The 19,515-nt window shown below is 50.6% G+C and overlaps 3 protein-coding genes across 4 annotated transcripts in view; 1 reads left to right on the top strand and 2 right to left on the bottom strand.

Moving 5' to 3' along the window:
* Nucleotides 1-1,408: 1,408 nt before the first annotated feature.
* Nucleotides 1,409-9,815, top strand: BRK1 (BRICK1 subunit of SCAR/WAVE actin nucleating complex). Its single transcript, XM_072126636.1, has 3 exons — nt 1,409-1,615; nt 4,177-4,259; nt 9,506-9,815. The coding sequence occupies exons 1-3, from the start codon at nt 1,498-1,500 to the stop codon at nt 9,530-9,532; spliced, it is 228 nt and encodes a 75-aa protein (XP_071982737.1). The 5' UTR covers nt 1,409-1,497; the 3' UTR covers nt 9,533-9,815.
* A 390-nt stretch (nt 9,816-10,205) lies between these two features.
* On the bottom strand, nt 10,206-13,637 carry BORCS6 (BLOC-1 related complex subunit 6). Its single transcript, XM_072126634.1, has 4 exons — nt 13,352-13,637; nt 11,588-11,742; nt 11,433-11,516; nt 10,206-10,386 (listed from the first exon to the last, which is right to left on the bottom strand). The coding sequence occupies exons 1-4, from the start codon at nt 13,620-13,622 to the stop codon at nt 10,261-10,263; spliced, it is 636 nt and encodes a 211-aa protein (XP_071982735.1). The 5' UTR covers nt 13,623-13,637; the 3' UTR covers nt 10,206-10,260.
* Nucleotides 13,638-15,831: 2,194 nt separating this feature from the next.
* The window catches only part of LOC140103536 (fibulin-2-like), a 58,448-nt gene continuing 54,764 nt past the window's right edge, over nt 15,832-19,515 (bottom strand). Inside the window, exon 13 of one of the 2 annotated variants that reach the window (XM_072126632.1) lies at nt 15,832-16,508. In XM_072126632.1, coding sequence (XP_071982733.1) covers nt 16,151-16,508 — 358 coding nt within the window. In that variant the 3' untranslated portion in view covers nt 15,832-16,150. The remainder of the gene's footprint in view (nt 16,509-19,515) is intronic. The other variant, XM_072126631.1, reaches the window with a different exon arrangement.

The raw sequence follows: 19,515 nt of genomic DNA, 5'->3' as shown, positions 1-19,515 counted from the left end.
CTGCAAGGTCTCTGCATCACAATGTGTCACCCAGCAATACATGGAGATCAGCTGTGGGGGGTGCAGGATGTGTGCGACGCCCCCCAGTGTACAGAGGAGCCCATTACATAGCATCAGCCCCGGATAAAGCTTCATTTCTATAGCACCATCATATTCCACAGCGAAGTACAAAAATAACATTACAGAGCAACAACAATGGAACAGCAGTGAGGGTCCTGCCCCCAAGAGCTTACATTCTAGTATAAGGCCCCGCCCCTTGGATTTGGGTAAGAGTTATAGGACCCCTTTGAATCTTGCATCCAATTCATTAGAGGGGGGGGGGGGGTCTCATGTAACACAAAATATCACAAAATACTAAACCTACAGAAAGCACAAAGAAGAAAAGACACAAAGTGCAGAATAAATAATATTATTACAATCTACAAATATTCTGCACGGACGACGCACAATCCGCTCCAAGAACGTCCCCTCCGTAACATCCAAACCACGACACGTGGCACCAGCTGTGACCCACCTGTATGTCCCACCTACCTGAAGAGCCACAGATCCAACGAATAATCATCGGCCGAGCCATGACAAGCGCAATGGGGTTCACTCACATTCCCTTTAAGATCACTCACATTCCCTTTAAGATCACTCACATTCCCTTTAAGATCACTCACATTCCCTTTAAGATCACTCACATTCCCTTTAACAATGGCTAGAGCAGTGCCGCACTTCTAATCCTATCCTGTGTGATACTGTCTGCTGAGCTGTGTATCTAATCCTATCCTGTGATACTGTCTGCTGAGCTGTGTATCTAATCCTGTCCTGTGTGATACTGTCTGCTGAGCTGTGTATCTAATCCCATCCTGTGTGATACTGTCTGCTGAGCTGTGTATCTAATCCCATCCTGTGTGATACTGACTGCTGAGCTGTGTATCTAATCCCATCCTGTGTGATACTGTCTGCTGAGCTGTGTATCTAATCCCATCCTGTGTGATACTCTCTGTAGAGCCGTGTATCTAATCCCATCCTGTGTGATACTCTCTGTAGAGCCGTGTATCTAATCCTATACTGTGTGATACTCTCTGTAGAGCCGTGTATCTAATCCTATACTGTGTGATACTCTCTGTAGAGCCGTGTATCTAATCCTATACTGTGTGATACTCTCTGTAGAGCCGTGTATCTAATCCTATACTGTGTGATACTCTCTGTAGAGCCGTGTATCTAATCTAGCCCTAAACCCCTCCAGTCTCACAGTTGGGCGCGGTCCGTTATGTTTTGGTCTCTCCGCGCCTCCATACACATAGCCCCGCCCTCGCTCCGCCCCCTCCCTGCCAGCTTGTAACATGGCGCTCTCGGCATCAGTCCCCGGTCCCGCGGCTGTGGCGGCGCAGGGCGGGGCGGGGGCGGCTCTGCCAGGCAGTAAGATGGCCGCCGGCGCCTCGGATATGACGGGGAGGTGAGGGCTCCTCCTGCAGGCGGCTCCCGGCTGTACACGGAGGAGAAGGGAAGATGGCCAGCCAGGAGGACCCGGTGCAGAGGGAGATCCACCAGGACTGGGCCAACAGGGAGTACATCGAGGTCATCACCAGCAGCATCAAGAAGATCGCCGACTTCCTCAACTCGTTCGGTGAGAAAAAGACCGAGACCTCAGGCCCGAGCCCCGCATCAGCCCCAGCCCCGTATATACAGAGGAGGAGGGGGGTATACAGGAGATGTACAAGGGGGAGGCTCCCGTATATACAGAGGAGGAGGGGGGTATACAGGAGATGTACAAGGGGGAGGATCCCGTATATACAGAGGAGGAGGATACAGGAGATGGACAGGGGGGAGGAGCCCCGTATATACAGAGGAGGAGGATACAGGAGATGTACAAGGGGGAGGAGCCCCGTATATACAGAGGAGGAGGAGGAGGATACAGGAGATGTACAAGGGGGAGGAGCCCCGTATATACAGAGAGGAGGAGGAGGATACAGGAGATGTACAAGGGGGAGGAGCCCCGTATATACAGAGAGGAGGAGGAGGATACAGGAGATGTACAAGGGGGAGGAGCCCCGTATATACAGAGAGGAGGAGGAGGATACAGGAGATGTACAAGGGGGAGGAGCCCCGTATATACAGAGGAGGAGGATACAGGAGATGGACAGGGGGGAGGAGCCCCGTATATACAGAGGAGGAGGATACAGGAGATGTACAAGGGGGAGGAGCCCCGTATATACAGAGGAGGAGGATACAGGAGATGTACAAGGGGGAGGAGCCCCGTATATACAGAGGAGGAGGATACAGGAGATGTACAAGGGGGAGGAGCCCCGTATATACAGAGGAGGAGGATACAGGAGATGTACAAGGGGGAGGAGCCCCGTATATACAGAGGAGGAGGATACAGGAGATGTACAAGGGGGAGGAGCCCCGTATATACAGAGGAGGAGGATACAGGAGATGTACAAGGGGGAGGAGCCCCGTATATACAGAGGAGGAGGATACAGGAGATGTACAAGGGGGAGGAGCCCCGTATATACAGAGAGGAGGAGGAGGATACAGGAGATGTACAAGGGGGAGGAGCCCCGTATATACACAGAGGAGGAGGAGGATACAGGATATGTACAGGGGGGAGGAGCCCAGTATATACACAGAGGAGGAGGATACAGGAGATGTACAGGGGGGAGGATCCCGTATATACACAGAGGAGGAGGATACAGGAGATGTACAGGGGGGAGGAGCCCCGTATATACAGAGAGGAGGAGGATACAGGAGATGTACAAGGGGGAGGAGCCCCGTATATACACAGAGGAGGATACAGGAGATGTACAAGGGGGAGGAGCCCAGTATATACAGAGAGGAGGAGGAGGATACAGGAGATGTACAAGGGGGAGGAGCCCCGTATATACACAGAGGAGGAGGATACAGGAGATGTACAGGGGGGAGGAGCCCCGTATATACACAGAGGAGGAGGATACAGGAGATGTACAAGGGGGAGGAGCCCCTTATATACACAGAGGAGGAGGATACAGGAGATGTACAGGGGGGAGGAGCCTTGTATATAAACAGAATAGGGGGAGGATACAGGAGATGTACAGGGGGGAGGAGCCTCGTATATACACAGAGGAGGGGGAGGAGCCCTGTAAATACACAGAGGAGGAGGATACAGGGGGGAGGAGCCTCGTGTGCATATATATGTATATAAAGGGGAGGGGCTTGGGATATACAGATGGAGGAGGGGGATACAGGACGTGACATAAAGCTGCAGATAGAGGGGAGGACAGGGGAGTAGCCAAGTATACACAGAGGAGGAGCTACATATATACAGGGGGAGGGGCCTCTTATATACATGGAGGTGGGAGGAGCTACATATATACAGGGGGAGGGGCCTCTTATATACATGGAGGTGGGAGGAGCTACATATATACAGGGGGAGGGGCCTCTTATATACATGGAGGTGGGAGGAGCTACAGATATGCAGGGGGAGGGGCCTCTTATATGCATGGAGGTGGGGGGAGCTACAGATGTACAGGGGGAGGGGCCTCTTATATACATGGAGGTGGGAGGAGCTACATATATACAGGGGGAGGGGCCTCTTATATGCATGGAGGTGGGAGGAGCTACAGATGTACAGGGGGAGGGGCCTTTTATATACATGGATGTGGGAGGAGCTACAGATGTACAGGGGGAGGGCCTCTTATATACATGGAGGTGGGAGGAGCTACATATATACAGGGGGAGGGGCCTCTTATATACATGGAGGTGGGAGGAGCTACATATATACAGGGGGAGGGGCCTCTTATATACATGGAGGTGGGAGGAGCTACAGATATACAGGGGGAGGGGCCTCTTATATACATGGAGGTGGGAGGAGCTACAGATGTACAGGGGGAGGGGCCTTTTATATACATGGATGTGGGAGGAGCTACATATATACAGGGGGAGGGGCCTCTTATATACATGGAGGTGGGAGGAGCTACATATATACAGGGGGAGGGGCCTCTTATATACATGGAGGTGGGAGGAGCTACAGATGTACAGGGGGAGGGGCCTTTTATATACATGGATGTGGGAGGAGCTACAGATATACAGGGGGAGGGGCCTCTTATATACATGGAGGTGGGAGGAGCTACAGATATACAGGGGGAGGGGCCTCATGTATAGGCTCTTGTACAGTTTGTCCTGTTTAACCCCTTCTCTTCCTCTCTGCAGACATGTCCTGCCGCTCACGACTGGCGACATTAAACGAGAAGCTGACGGCGCTGGAGAGACGGATCGAGTACATAGAGGCGCGGGTAAGTACCTCCCCGATCTACCTACCTCCTGTCACACAGAGACACCAAACATTGTATCCGGGGAACATACAGATTATCCACCAAGAAGGAGGAGCTAATACACACAGTGATGTCACAGTACAGGGATAATACACACAGTGATGTCACAGTGCAGGGATAATACACACAGTGATGTCACAGTACAGGGATAATACACACAGTGATGTCACAGTACAGGGGATAATACACACAGTGATGTCACAGTACAGGGATAATACACACAGTGATGTCACAGCACAGGGATAATACACACAGTGATGTCACAGTACAGGGATAATACACACAGTGATGTCACAGTACAGGGATAATACACACAGTGATGTCACAGCACAGGGATAATACACACAGTGATGTCACAGTACAGGGATAATACACACAGTGATGTCACAGTACAGGGATAATACACACAGTGATGTCACAGTACAGGGATAATACACACAGTGATGTCACAGTACAGGGATAATACACACAGTGATGTCACAGTACAGGGATAATACACACAGTGATGTCACAGTACAGGGATAATACACACAGCGATGTCACAGTACAGGGATAATACACACAGCGATGTCACAGTACAGGATAATACACACAGCGATGTCACAGTACAGGGATAATACACACAGTGATGTCACAGTACAGGGAGAATACACACAGTGATGTCACAGTACAGGGAGAATACACACAGTGATGTCACAGTACAGGGAGAATACACACAGTGATGTCACAGTACAGGGATAATACACACAGTGATGTCACAGTACAGGGATAATACACACAGCGATGTCACAGTACAGGGGATAATACACACAGTGATGTCACAGTACAGGGATAATACACACAGTGATGTCACAGTACAGGGATAATACACACAGCGATGTCACAGTACAGGGGATAATACACACAGTGATGTCACAGTACAGGGATAATACACACAGTGATGTCACAGTACAGGGATAATACACACAGTGATGTCACAGTACAGGGGGAATACACACAGTGATGTCACAGTACAGGGGGAATACACACAGCGATGTCACAGTACAGGGATAATACACACAGCGATGTCACAGTACAGGGATAATACACACAGTGATGTCACAGTACAGGGATAATACACACAGTGATGTCACAGTACAGGGATAATACACACAGTGATGTCACAGTACAGGGATAATACACACAGTGATGTCACAGTACAGGGATAATACACACAGTGATGTCACAGTACAGGGATAATACACACAGTGATGTCACAGTACAGAGATAATACACACAGTGATGTCACAGTACAGGGAGAATACACACAGTGATGTCACAGTACAGGGAGAATACACACAGTGATGTCACAGTACAGGGAGAATACACACAGTGATGTCACAGTACAGGGAGAATACACACAGTGATGTCACAGTACAGGGAGAATACACACAGTGATGTCACAGTACAGGGAGAATACACACAGTGATGTCACAGTACAGGGAGAATACACACAGTGATGTCACAGTACAGGGAGAATACACACAGTGATGTCACAGTACAGGGAGAATACACACAGTGATGTCACAGTACAGAGATAATACACACAGTGATGTCACAGTACAGGGAGAATACACACAGTGATGTCACAGTACAGGGAGAATACACACAGTGATGTCACAGTACAGGGATAATACACACAGTGATGTCACAGTACAGGGATAATACACGCAGTGATGTCACAGTACAGGGATAATACAGTGATGTCACAGTACAGGGGATAATACACACAGTGATGTCACAGTACAGGGATAATACACACAGTGATGTCACAGTACAGGGATAATACACACAGTGATGTCACAGTACAGGGATAATACACGCAGTGATGTCACAGTACAGGGATAATACAGTGATGTCACAGTACAGGGGATAATACACACAGTGATGTCACAGTACAGGGATAATACACACAGTGATGTCACAGTACAGGGATAATACACACAGTGATGTCACAGTACAGGGATAATACACACAGTGATGTCACAGTACAGGGATAATACACACAGTGATGTCACAGTACAGGGATAATACACGCAGTGATGTCACAGTACAGGGATAATACAGTGATGTCACAGTACAGGGGATAATACACACAGTGATGTCACAGTACAGGGATAATACACACAGTGATGTCACAGTACAGGGATAATACACACAGTGATGTCACAGTACAGGGATAATACACGCAGTGATGTCACAGTACAGGGATAATACAGTGATGTCACAGTACAGGGGATAATACACACAGTGATGTCACAGTACAGGGATAATACACACAGTGATGTCACAGTACAGGGATAATACACACAGTGATGTCACAGTACAGGGATAATACACACAGTGATGTCACAGTACAGGGATAATACACGCAGTGATGTCACAGTACAGGGATAATACACGCAGTGATGTCACAGTACAGGGGTAATACAGTGATGTCACAGTACAGGATAATGCACGCAGTGATGTCACAGTACAGGGGTAATACAGTGATGTCACAGTACAGAGATAATACACGCAGTGATGTCACAGTACAGGGGTAATACACACAGCGATGTCACAGTACAGGGATAATACACACAGTGATGTCACAGTACAGGGATAATACACACAGCGATGTCACAGTACAGGGATAATACACACAGTGATGTCACAGTACATGGATAATACACACAGCGATGTCACAGTACAGGGATAATACACACAGTGATGTCACAGTACAGGGATAATACACACAGCGATGTCACAGTACAGAGATAATACACACAGCGATGTCACAGTACAGGGGATAATACACACAGTGATGTCACAGTACAGGGATAATACACACAGCGATGTCACAGTACAGAGATAATACACACAGCGATGTCACAGTACAGGATAATACACACAGTGATGTCACAGTACAGGGATAATACACACAGTGATGTCACAGTACAGGGATAATACACACAGTGATGTCACAGTACAGGGATAATACACACAGTGATGTCACAGTACAGGGGATAATACACACAGTGATGTCACAGTACAGGGGATAATACACACAGTGATGTCACAGTAAAGGGGATAATACACACAGTGATGTCACAGTACAGGGATAATACACACAGTGATGTCACAGTACAGGGATAATACACACAGTGATGTCACAGTACAGGGATAATACACACAGTGATGTCACAGTACAGGGATAATACACGCAGTGATGTCACAGTACAGGGGTAATACAGTGATGTCACAGTACAGGATAATACACGCAGTGATGTCACAGTACAGGGGATAATACACACAGTGATGTCACAGTACAGGGGATAATACACACAGTGATGTCACAGTACAGGGATAATACACACAGTGATGTCACAGTACAGGGATAATACACGCAGTGATGTCACAGTACAGGGATAATACACGCAGTGATGTCACAGTACAGGGATAATACACGCAGTGATGTCACAGTACAGGGGTAATACAGTGATGTCACAGTACAGGATAATACACGCAGTGATGTCACAGTACAGGGGTAATACAGTGATGTCACAGTACAGAGATAATACACGCAGTGATGTCACAGTACAGGGGTAATACAGTGATGTCACAGTACAGGGGTAATACAGTGATGTCACAGTACAGGGGTAATACAGTGATGTCACAGTACAGGATAATACACACAGTGATGTCACAGTACAGGGGGTATTACACACAGTGATGTCACAGTACAGGGGTAATACAGTGATGTCACAGTACAGGGATAATACACACAGTGATGTCACAGTACAGGGATAATACACACAGTGATGTCACAGTACGGGGTTGGGGTGCACGCTCGGGGTGCGCTGTGTCTCGTGCTCTCGGCTGTTGCTCTGATTCTCACGTTCATCTTTCTCCTGTTCTCTATTTGCCGCGCTCCGGATGCTGGTGACTGCAGAATAATTGTTGTGCCGCATGATCCCGCCTCCTGCCCCGCCCCCTCCCGCATGCTCCTCCTCTTCGCTGTTTTTTCGTTGTTACTTTTTGCTCTTGTGTTTTGGGTTTGGACATTCGGCTGATATTAACCCTTTATCACATATAATGGCGGCTCAGGAAGAGGAAGTGAGTCCTCAGCCCGGGAGGGGCGGGGCATGGGCAGGGGGTGTTCCTGCAGCTCCGCCCCTTTAACCCCTTCCTCTCTAGCTCCAGCCTTTCCTGTACATCCTGCGCTGATTCTCTGTACGTGGAGACTGTCAGCAGCTGCCGGGGGCGGATCTATTGTCGCTCTTCCTTTATAGGAGCGGCTGCTGACAGGTGCCCTCCCCCTTGTGTGGACCAGTCAGCAGGCGGCTTGGGGGGGCGGACCTGTCAGCAGCAGCAGTGTTCTGCTGACAGTCTCCCGGGAGCCATAGATGTGATATGAGGCTGCTGTAACATTAGATGAGGCCAGACCTCTGCTTGCTGTCAGTGAATGGTGAAGTGATGACAGAATAAATCTCTTCTTCCATCAGCTCTTCTGTCGCCTCTTATTATCTCTTCTTCTGATCCATGAATCTCCATGGTAACAGACTACAGCCCCTCCCCCCGTGGTCTGATCCGGTGTTGTAGCTGTGACTACACTGGGAGTGTTTGTAGTCTGTTACCATGGAGACATTATAAAATATTAGATGAGGTTTTGGACTTCACCTACAGGGAAGGTCTGGGACCCCCCCCCCCCCCACTCTCTTATACAGGGACCCCCCCACCTCTTATACAGGGACCCCCCCACCTCTTATACAGGGACCCCACATTCCCCTACATCCTTCAGTGTGACCCAGCAGTGGGACCCCCCCTGTAATTCGGTGCTATTGCCGTGGTTACACCCCGCCCCCTCCTGTACGTCAGTCTATATTGTAGTCCTGGCATTCTGTTTACGCACCAGGAGGCTCAGGATGAACAGCGCTGTAGGTCCAACCCAGGTACTGACACGGTGTTGGTATTTGTGTGTCTGATATGCGCCGTGCTGCTGCTGTGTGTGCGCAGGGGGCGTGTCCTGTGTGTGCGCAGGGGGCGTGTCCTGTGTGTGCACAGAGGGGGGGCGGGGTCATCTGCATGCGCCGGCTTTGGATTGGCTTCTGTCTGATGACGCATTTCTCGTTCTATCCCCTGCAGGTCGTCACCGTCCTTAACCTTTTCCTCTCCGGTTCTATTCACAGGTGACCAAAGGCGAGACGCTGACCTAGAGGCCCCGCCCCCTGCGCGTGCAGATATTTTATATACAGATATTCGCTATGGACTCCTCCCCCCTCATCTGACTGCAGAGCGCGTGCAGCGCCATCACCTGATCATTCCTCCGTTCTTCTCTTCACTGAACTTTATTGGTCGGCAGACGCCACGCGACGCACAATGTCCTGGCGGCGATGGGGGCGGGGCCAATAATATCAGTTTCCTAATTATTATTTCTTTTTATTTTGTATCGATGTTTCTGTAACTTTAAACTGTGATGGAATAAAGAGAAACCAATCACGTGGTGTCCTGGTGTCCTGTGAAAGACAAGAATCTCCTCTGTAATACGGCACCAGGATTGTGTCTCCAGGTGATAGAGTCATCAGGTGAGAACACAGTCCTGGGGCCGTGTGATAGGAGGGCACTCCACCAATTCTGGAACATATGGAACTTTGTCTCTAGTCCCAACCTTTCCCGAGCAATCTGATATGCAAATTACACTCAATATTGACAAGTGGGCGGTCCAGGGCTGGAGCAGGAGGGGACAAGTCCTATGAAGTGTTCATGAGTTTTAATAGTTATATTCAAGAAGCCGAGACGTCAGTGCACAACCATCACATCAAAGGAAGAGGTGGGGCTTATTCCAGCAGGAAGCTCCTCCCCCTTACGTGATAACCAATCAGGACTCAGTTTTCTTTTACACATGAATACATTTATTAAAAAAAGAATCCTAATAACTCGTTACTTATTTACATAACGCCTCAAACATCTCCAGCGTGCGCTTAATCTCCCGAATCTGCTTGGCCAAAGCGTGAATGGGCTGCATGGACCGATCCAACTCCTCGCAACGCGCCATCAACGTGTACATGCCCTGCGGAGAGAGAACAACAGCATCACACTGCAGAGAGAGCGCAGCTCCGGGGTATAATACAGGAGGAGTAATGTCATGTATGTACACAGTGACTGCACCAGCAGCAGAATAGTGAGTGCAGCTCTGGGGTATAATACAGGATGTAACTCAGGATCAGTACAGGATAAGTAATGTCATGTATGTACACAGTGACTGCACCAGCAGCAGAATAGTGAGTGCAGCTCTGGAGTATAATACAGGATGTAACTCAGGATCAGTACAGGATAAGTAATGTCATGTATGTACACAGTGACTGCACCAGCAGCAGAATAGTGAGTGCAGCTCTGGAGTATAATACAGGATGTAACTCAGGATCAGTACAGGATAAGTAATGTCATGTACGTACACAGTGACTGCACCAGCAGCAGAATAGTGAGTGCAGCTCTAGAGTATAATACAGGATGTAACTCAGGATCAGTACAGGATAAGTAATGTCATGTATGTACACAGTGACTGCACAAGCAGCAGAATAGTGAGTGCAGCTCTGGGGTGTAATACAGGATGTAACTCAGGATCAGTACAGGATAAGTAATGTCATGTATGTACACAGTGACTGCACCAGCAGCAGAATAGTGAGTGCAGCTCTGGAGTATAATACAGGATGTAACTCAGGATCAGTACAGGATAAGTAATGTCATGTATGTACACAGTGACTGCACCAGCAGCAGAATAGTGAGTGCAGCTCTGGGGTATAATACAGGATGTAACTCAGGATCAGTACAGGATAAGTAATGTCATGTATGTACACAGTGACTGCACCGGCAGCAGAATAGTGAGTGCAGCTCTGGGGTATAATACAGGATGTAACTCAGGATCAGTACAGGATAAGTAATGTCATGTATGTACACAGTGACTGCACCGGCAGCAGAATAGTGAGTGCAGCTCTGGGGTATAATACAGGATGTAACTCAGGATCAGTACAGGATAAGTAATGTCATGTATGTACACAGTGACTGCACCAGCAGCAGAATAGTGAGTGCAGCTCTGGAGGCCACGGCTCTCCTCACCTTGATGCTCATGTCCACGGCCTCCCCCAGGCTGTCCACGGAGTCCCGGTAGGTCTGGATGTAGCCCACGCTGAGCGCTGTCATCTGTAATGAAGGACATGATATGAGGGGCGGCTGTGATTTCGGGGGCTGCAGGTCGGGGTTTGGGGTCTTACGTTCTGGATTGTTCCGCTCAGACTTTTCATCATCTGGTCGACCTTTAGGGCGACGTCCTGTGTGAGGATCTCCAGGTCGTGCAGAACCTCAGGGTCTATGGGGGGGATATCGGCTTTACTCCTCTGCAGCGCGTGGTGGCGGAGGCCGGAGTCACCTGCCGGGAATCACAGGAACCTCAAACTAATCCACCCGCAGAGCGTCACACCCCGGTGTACAGGGGCCGCAGAGCGTCACATCCCGGTGTACAGGGGCTGCAGCACATCGCTCCGGTATACAGGGGCTGCAGAGTGTTACACCCCGGTATACAGGGGCTGCAGCACATCGCTCCGGTATACAGGGGCTGCAGCGTGTTACACCCCGGTATACAGGGGCTGCAGCACATCGCTCCGGTATACAGGGGCTGCAGCACATCGCTCCGGTATACAGGGGCTGCAGAGTGTACACCCCGGTATACAGGGGCTGCAGCACATCGCTCCGGTATACAGGGGCTGCAGAGTGTTACACCCCGGTATACAGGGGCTGCAGCACATCGCTCTGGTATATAGGGACTGCAGAGGGTTACACCCCGGTATACAGGGGCTGCAGCACATCGCTCCGGTATACAGGGGCTGCAGAGGGTTACACCCCGGTATACAGGGGCTGCAGAGGGTTACACCCCGGTATACAGGGGCTGCAGAGGGTTACACCCCGGTATACAGGGGCTGCAGAGGGTTACACCCCGGTATACAGGGGCTGCAGAGGGTTACACCCCGGTATACAGGGGCTGCAGAGGGTTACACCCCGGTATACAGGGGCTGCAGAGGGTTACACCCCGGTATACAGGGGCTGCAGAGGGTTACACCCCGGTATACAGGGGCTGCAGCACATCGCTCCGGTATACAGGGGCTGCAGAGTGTTACACCCCGGTATACAGGGGCTGCAGAGTGTTACACCCCGGTATACAGGGGCTGCAGAGCGTTACACCCCGGTATACAGGGGCTGCAGCACATCGCTCCGGTATACAGGGGCTGCAGAGGGTTACGCCCCGGTATACAGGGGCTGCAGAGGGTTACACCCCGGTACACAGGGGCTGCAGCACATCGCTCCGGTATACAGGGGCTGCAGAGTGTTACACCCCGGTATACAAGGGCTGCAGAGTGTTACACCCCGGTATACAGGGGCTGCAGCACATCGCTCATGTATACAGGGGCTGCAGAGGGTAACACCCCGGTACACAGGGGCTGCAGCACATCGCTCCGGTATACTGGGGCTGCAGAGTGTTACACCCCGGTATACAGGGGCTGCAGCACATCGCTCCAGTATACAGGGGCTGCAGCACATCGCTCCGGTATACAGGGGCTGCAGCACATCGCTCCGGTATACAGGGGCTGCAGCACATCGCTCCGGTATACAGGGGCTGCAGCACATCGCTCCGGTATACAGGGGCTGCAGCACATCGCTCCGGTATACAGGGGCTGCAGCACATCGCTCCGGTATACAGGGGCTGCAGCACATCGCTCCGGTATACAGGGGCTGCAGCACATCGCTCCGGTATACAGGGGCTGCAGCACATCGCTCCGGTATACAGGGGCTGCAGCACATCGCTCCGGTATACAGGGGCTGCAGCACATCGCTCCGGTATACAGGGGCTGCAGCACATCGCTCCGGTATACAGGGGCTGCAGCACATCGCTCCGGTATACAGGGGCTGCAGAGGGTTACACCCCGGTATACAGGGGCTGCAGAGTGTTACTCCCCGGTATCGCTCCGGTACCGGTCACTCACTCTCCGCCTTGTTGCTCTTCCCTCCCTCCATGCCCGGTGCTCCCGGGGGTCGCCGCTTCACATCCCGGGACCGGAGCCGCCTCTTCCTGACAATAGAACGGGAGCTGATCGGCCAATCACTGCAGGCCCCGCCCGCCAGCAACCTCTCACCTCTGCCTCCTGACCAATCATAAGCACAGACGTCAATGGGGCGGGGGTAAGGGGAGGAGCCACTGCTGAAGGGAATTTTTCTGCTTGTCACATTGTATCTGCGCGGCCGCCAGGGGCTCATTCACTAACATCACCTGTGACCTCTGACCTGTCACCTCTGACTTGTCACCTGATACCTCTGACTTGTCACCTCTGTCCTGACACCTCTAACCTGTAACCTCTGACCTGTCACCTGTTACCTCTGACCTGTAACTTCTGACCTGTCACAGCTGACCCAAATGTTTAATAGCAGAGGGACAGGAGATGACAGTATATTTTTTCCCCATCACCGCACAGTATACTTCCCCCTCTCATTGTGACCCCCAAGTAGTGTCTCCTATTATTGTACCCCCTTAGCAGTTGCCTCTCATTTTGTGCCCCTCCCCCTCTTATTTAGACCCCCCAGCAGTCCCCGCTCTTATTGTGCCCCAGGCAGTAATCTGTTATTGGGACCCCCAGCTCCTCCCCCCTTAAAAAATGTAGCTATTTGTATCCTCACACATGTAACAATCACATACAGTATATATACCCCGTATACACATACATACAGCATATACACACCCAATATCCTGGATGCTGGGGCCCCCTGACACTGCGGGCCCCATAGCAGCTGCTACCCCTGTAGTTACACCCTGGACCCCGGCACAAACCTCCCGCAGGACGGGACGGAGCCCAGAAATCCACAAGCACCACGTTTATCAAGAGCGCGGCCTGAGGCAAAAATACGGAGCAGAAAGTAAGAACAAGTAATGGGAGGAGCAAAGGGCAAGCGCCCGATTCATCATCACACGGAGAGATCGCGTCCTGTCTGCAGGTACAACTTATTATTATCACCGGGTGGAAGATTATTATTGTTCTGCAGGGAGAAAAGTCCTGGAGAAGAGAAACACTTGTTCTCCTCTGTATTTAAGAGATTAATAAACCTCCTCCGGGGCCGGATCTCTCATGGTTCAGGTCCATGCTAAGGCACAAGGACCCAACAGAACACACAGCTCCCAACAGTACCGGAGTAAGTGGAACAGTCCCGGTTTTTCAGGGCTGTCCTGCTGTCCCGGACGATTGGGAGTTTGTCCCGCTGTGTCCCGCCTCCTGGTCCTGACAAGAATTGCAAATCAGAACTAGGACGGAGATTGAGGGCAGACGTGCGGGACAAGGCTGTGGGGCTCCTCCCAGAGTGCTGGCTTCAGCCCCGCCCCTCCTCCTGTGTCCTGAGTGAGACACTATTACTGAGACTGGGGGGCGGCACTGTGAGGTGTGCAAAACACTGCCCGAACATCACCCAGAAGAGGTCAGGGGTCAGCATGGGCACTCCGACCCCTCTGTGACTGCAAAATGATAGCACACATGAGATTTTGGACGTCCTTGGAGGTTGCAGTGTAAGGACTGACATGATATCTCATAACCTGGTGAGTAGCGCCCCCTGTAGGTACGAGGTCAGAGGTTATCCTTCTCTGGTTTTAGTATTTTTATTGTTGTGATTAAACAAAGTTACTTTTATTTACATAAATTAAACGTAATAAATAAAATACCACAGATCCGATACATGCAGTCCCCGGGGCCCCCCATAGATGCAGTCCCCGGGGCCCCCCCATAGATGCAGTCCCCGGGGCCCCCCCATAGATGCAGTCCCCGGGGCCCCCCCATAGATGCAGTCCCCGGGGCCCCCCATAGATGCAGTCCCCGGGGCCCCCCATAGATGCAGTCCCCGGGCCCCCCATAGATGCAGTCCCCGGGGCCCCCCATAGATGCAGTCCCCGGGGCCCCCCATAGATGCAGTGCCCGGGCCCCCCATAGATGCAGTCCCCGGGGCCCCCCCATAGATGCAGTCCCCGGGGCCCCCCCATAGATGCAGTCCCCGGGGCCCCCCCATAGATGCAGTCCCCGGGGCCCCCCCATAGATGCAGTCCCCGGGGCCCCCCCATAGATGCAGTCCCCGGGGCCCCCCCATAGATGCAGTCCCCGGGGCCCCCCCATAGATGCAGTCCCCGGGGCCCCCCCATAGATGCAGTCCCCGGGGCCCCCCCATAGATGCAGTCCCCGGGGCCCCCCCATAGATGCAGTCCCCGTGGCCCCCCCATAGATGCAGTCCCCGGGGTCCCCCCATAGATGCAGTCCCCGGGGCCCCCCCATAGATGCAGTCCCCGGGGCCCCCCCATAGATGCAGTCCCCGGGGCCCCCCCATAGATGCAGTCCCCGGGGCCCCCCCATAGATGCAGTCCCCGGGGCCCCCCCATAGATGCAGTCCCCGGGGCCCCCCCCATAGATGCAGTCCCCGGGGCCCCCCCATAGATGCAGTCCCCGGGGCCCCCCCATAGATGCAGTCCCCGGGGCCCCCCCATAGATGCAGTCCCCGGGGCCCCCCATAGATGCAGTCCCCGGGGCCCCCCATAGATGCGGTCTATGCGGGGGGGTGACACTTAGAGGAATGTTCCATTAGTGATTAACTCTTTATCACCCAGTGAGGTTCCAGGCTCCTCCCTGGACACAATAATAAAACATGAATAATATGACAAGATGGCGGCCGCCGCAGAGATTTCCCTCCCGATGCTGCGGTTGGACCAGACGAGTCACATGACCCCATAGATTATTCCCCCCTCAGTAATAACGGGATTAGGAGACGGGCGCGGTTATAAATATGTAGATCCGGGAAAGGAAGGAGGTGACGGAGCCCTGGCGGTACAGACGCATCTCCACGTCCAGCAGGAAGTCCTTGTTCTTACGCAGCGGCCGCTGCAGATACAGGATCCCCGTGTACGCGTTCAGCTTCCGGACACTGAAATAATTCTCCTCATTCCCCTTCTTAATGTCCATAATAATGTTATCCCCCGCGTACACCGGGGACGGGGAGATCCGGAACATCTGCGCCGGGACCAACACACCGGACGGGAAGGTCAGACGGTGATAGGAGATCCGAACCGGGGAGTTCTGGCAATCCTGGAAACCGTGACATCCAATCCGCTCACATTGCCTGTAAAATACACATTATACACCACCACTAGGGGGAGATCACTACATACACATTATACACCACCACTAGGGGGAGATCACTACATACAGATTATACACCACCACTAGGGGGAGATCACTACATACACATTATACACCACCACTAGGAGAAGATCACTACATACACATTATACACCACCACTAGGGGGAGATCACTACATACACATTATACACCACCACTAGGGGGAGATCACTACATACACATTATACACCACCACTAGGGGGAGATCACTACATACACATTATACACCACCACTAGGAGAAGATCACTACATACACATTATACACCACCACTAGGAGGAGATCACTACATACACATTATACACCACCACTAGGAGGAGATCACTACATACACATTATACACCACCACTAGGGGGAGATCACTACATACACATTATACACCACCACTAGGAGGAGATCACTACATACACATTATACACCACCACTAGGAGGAGATCACTACATACACATTATACACCACCACTAGGGGGAGATCACTACATACACATTATACACCACCACTAGGGGGAGATCACTACATACACATTATACACCACCACTAGGAGGAGATCACTACATACAGATTATACACCACCACTAGGGGGAGATCACTACATACACATTATACACCACCACTAGGGGGAGATCACTACATACACATTATACACCACCACTAGGAGGAGATCACTACATACACATTATACACCACCACTAGGAGGAGATCACTACATACAGATTATACACCACCACTAGGGGGAGATCACTACATACAGATTATACACCACCACTAGGAGGAGATCACTACATACACATTATACACCACCACTAGGAGGAGATCACTACATACAGATTATACACCACCACTAGGGGGAGATCACTACATACAGATTATACACCACCACTAGGAGGAGCTCACTACATACACATTATACACCACCACTAGGGGGAGCTCACTACATACAGATTATACACCACCACTAGGGGGAGATCACTACATACACATTATACACCACCACTAGGGGGAGCTCACTACATACAGATTATACACCACCACTAGGAGGAGATCACTACATACACATTATACACCACCACTAGGAGGAGATCACTACATACAGATTATACACCACCACTAGGGGGAGATCACTACATACACATTATACACCACCACTAGGAGGAGATCACTACATACAGATTATACACCACCACTAGGAGGAGATCACTACATACACATTATACACCACCACTAGGAGGAGATCACTACATACAGATTATACACCACCACTAGGGGGAGATCACTACATACACATTATACACCACCACTAGGAGGAGATCACTACATACAGATTATACACCACCACTAGGAGGAGATCACTACATACACATTATACACCACCACTAGGAGGAGATCACTACATACAGATTATACACCACCACTAGGAGGAGATCACTACATACAGATTATACACCACCACTAGGGGGAGCTCACTACATACACATTATACACCACCACTAGGGGGAGATCACTACATACACATTATACACCACCACTAGGGGGAGATCACTACATACACATTATAGACCACCACTAGGGGGAGATCACTACATACACATTATACACCACCACTAGGAGGAGATCACTACATACACATTATACACCACCACTAGGGAGAGATCACTACATACAGATTATACACCACCACTAGGGGGAGCTCACTACATACAGATTATACACCACCACTAGGAGGAGATCACTACATACACATTATACACCACCACTAGGGGGAGATCACTACATACACATTATACACCACCACTAGGGGGAGATCACTACATACACATTATACACCACCACTAGGGGGAGATCACTACATACATATTATACACCACCACTAGGGGGAGATCACTACATACACATTATACACCACCACTAGGGGGAGATCACTACATACAGATTATACACCACCACTAGGGGGAGATCACTACATACACATTATACACCACCACTAGGAGGAGATCACTACATACACATTATACACCATCACTAGGAGGAGATCACTACATACAGATTATACACCACCACTAGGGGGAGATCACTACATACAGATTATACACCACCACTAGGGGGAGATCACTACATACACATTATACACCACCACTAGGAGGAGATCACTACATACAGATTATACACCACCACTAGGGGGAGATCACTACATACACATTATACACCACCACTAGGGGGAGATCACTACATACACATTATACACCACCACTAGGAGGAGATCACTACATACACATTATACACCACCACTAGGAGGAGATCACTACATACACATTATACACCACCACTAGGGGGAGATCACTACATACACATTATACACCACCACTAGGGGGAGATCACTACATACACATTATACACCACCACTAGGAGGAGATCACTACATACACATTATACACCACCACTAGGAGGAGATCACTACATACACATTATACACCACCACTAGGGGGAGATCACTACATACACATTATACACCACCACTAGGAGGAGATCACTACATACACATTATACACCACCACTAGGGGGAGATCACTACATACACATTATACACCACCACTAGGAGGAGATCACTACATACACATTATACACCACCACTAGGGGGAGATCACTACATACACATTATACACCACCACTAGGGGGAGATCACTACATACACATTATACACCACCACTAGGGGGAGATCACTACATACACATTATACACCACCACTAGGGGGAGATCACTACATACACATTATACACCACCACTAGGGGGAGATCACTACATACAGATTATACACCACAACTAGGGGGAGATCACTACATACAGATTATACACCACCACTAGGAGGAGATCACTACATACACATTATACTCCACCACTAGGGGGAGATCACTACATACAGATTATACACCACCACTAGGGGGAGATCACT

Source organism: Engystomops pustulosus, chromosome 10 (assembly GCF_040894005.1).
Source record: "Engystomops pustulosus chromosome 10, aEngPut4.maternal, whole genome shotgun sequence".
Classification (NCBI taxonomy): domain Eukaryota; kingdom Metazoa; phylum Chordata; class Amphibia; order Anura; family Leptodactylidae; genus Engystomops; species Engystomops pustulosus.
Note: the sequence above shows the minus strand (reverse complement) of the source record. Positions and strands in the feature narration are given on the sequence as shown.

Coding starts and splice junctions, on each gene's coding strand:
- BORCS6 (XM_072126634.1), bottom strand. CDS start 13,622: ATGAGCCCCTGGCGGCCGCGCAGATACAATGTGACAAGCAGAAAAATT. Junction 11,517..11,587: donor TGAGCGGAACAATCCAGAAC/GTAAGACCCCAA, acceptor CCTTCATTACAG/ATGACAGCGCTCAGCGTGGG. Junction 10,387..11,432: donor CCGTGGACATGAGCATCAAG/GTGAGGAGAGCC, acceptor CTCTCTCCGCAG/GGCATGTACACGTTGATGGC.
- BRK1 (XM_072126636.1), top strand. CDS start 1,498: ATGGCCAGCCAGGAGGACCCGGTGCAGAGGGAGATCCACCAGGACTGG. Junction 1,616..4,176: donor CGACTTCCTCAACTCGTTCG/GTGAGAAAAAGA, acceptor TCCTCTCTGCAG/ACATGTCCTGCCGCTCACGA. Junction 4,260..9,505: donor TCGAGTACATAGAGGCGCGG/GTAAGTACCTCC, acceptor TTCTATTCACAG/GTGACCAAAGGCGAGACGCT.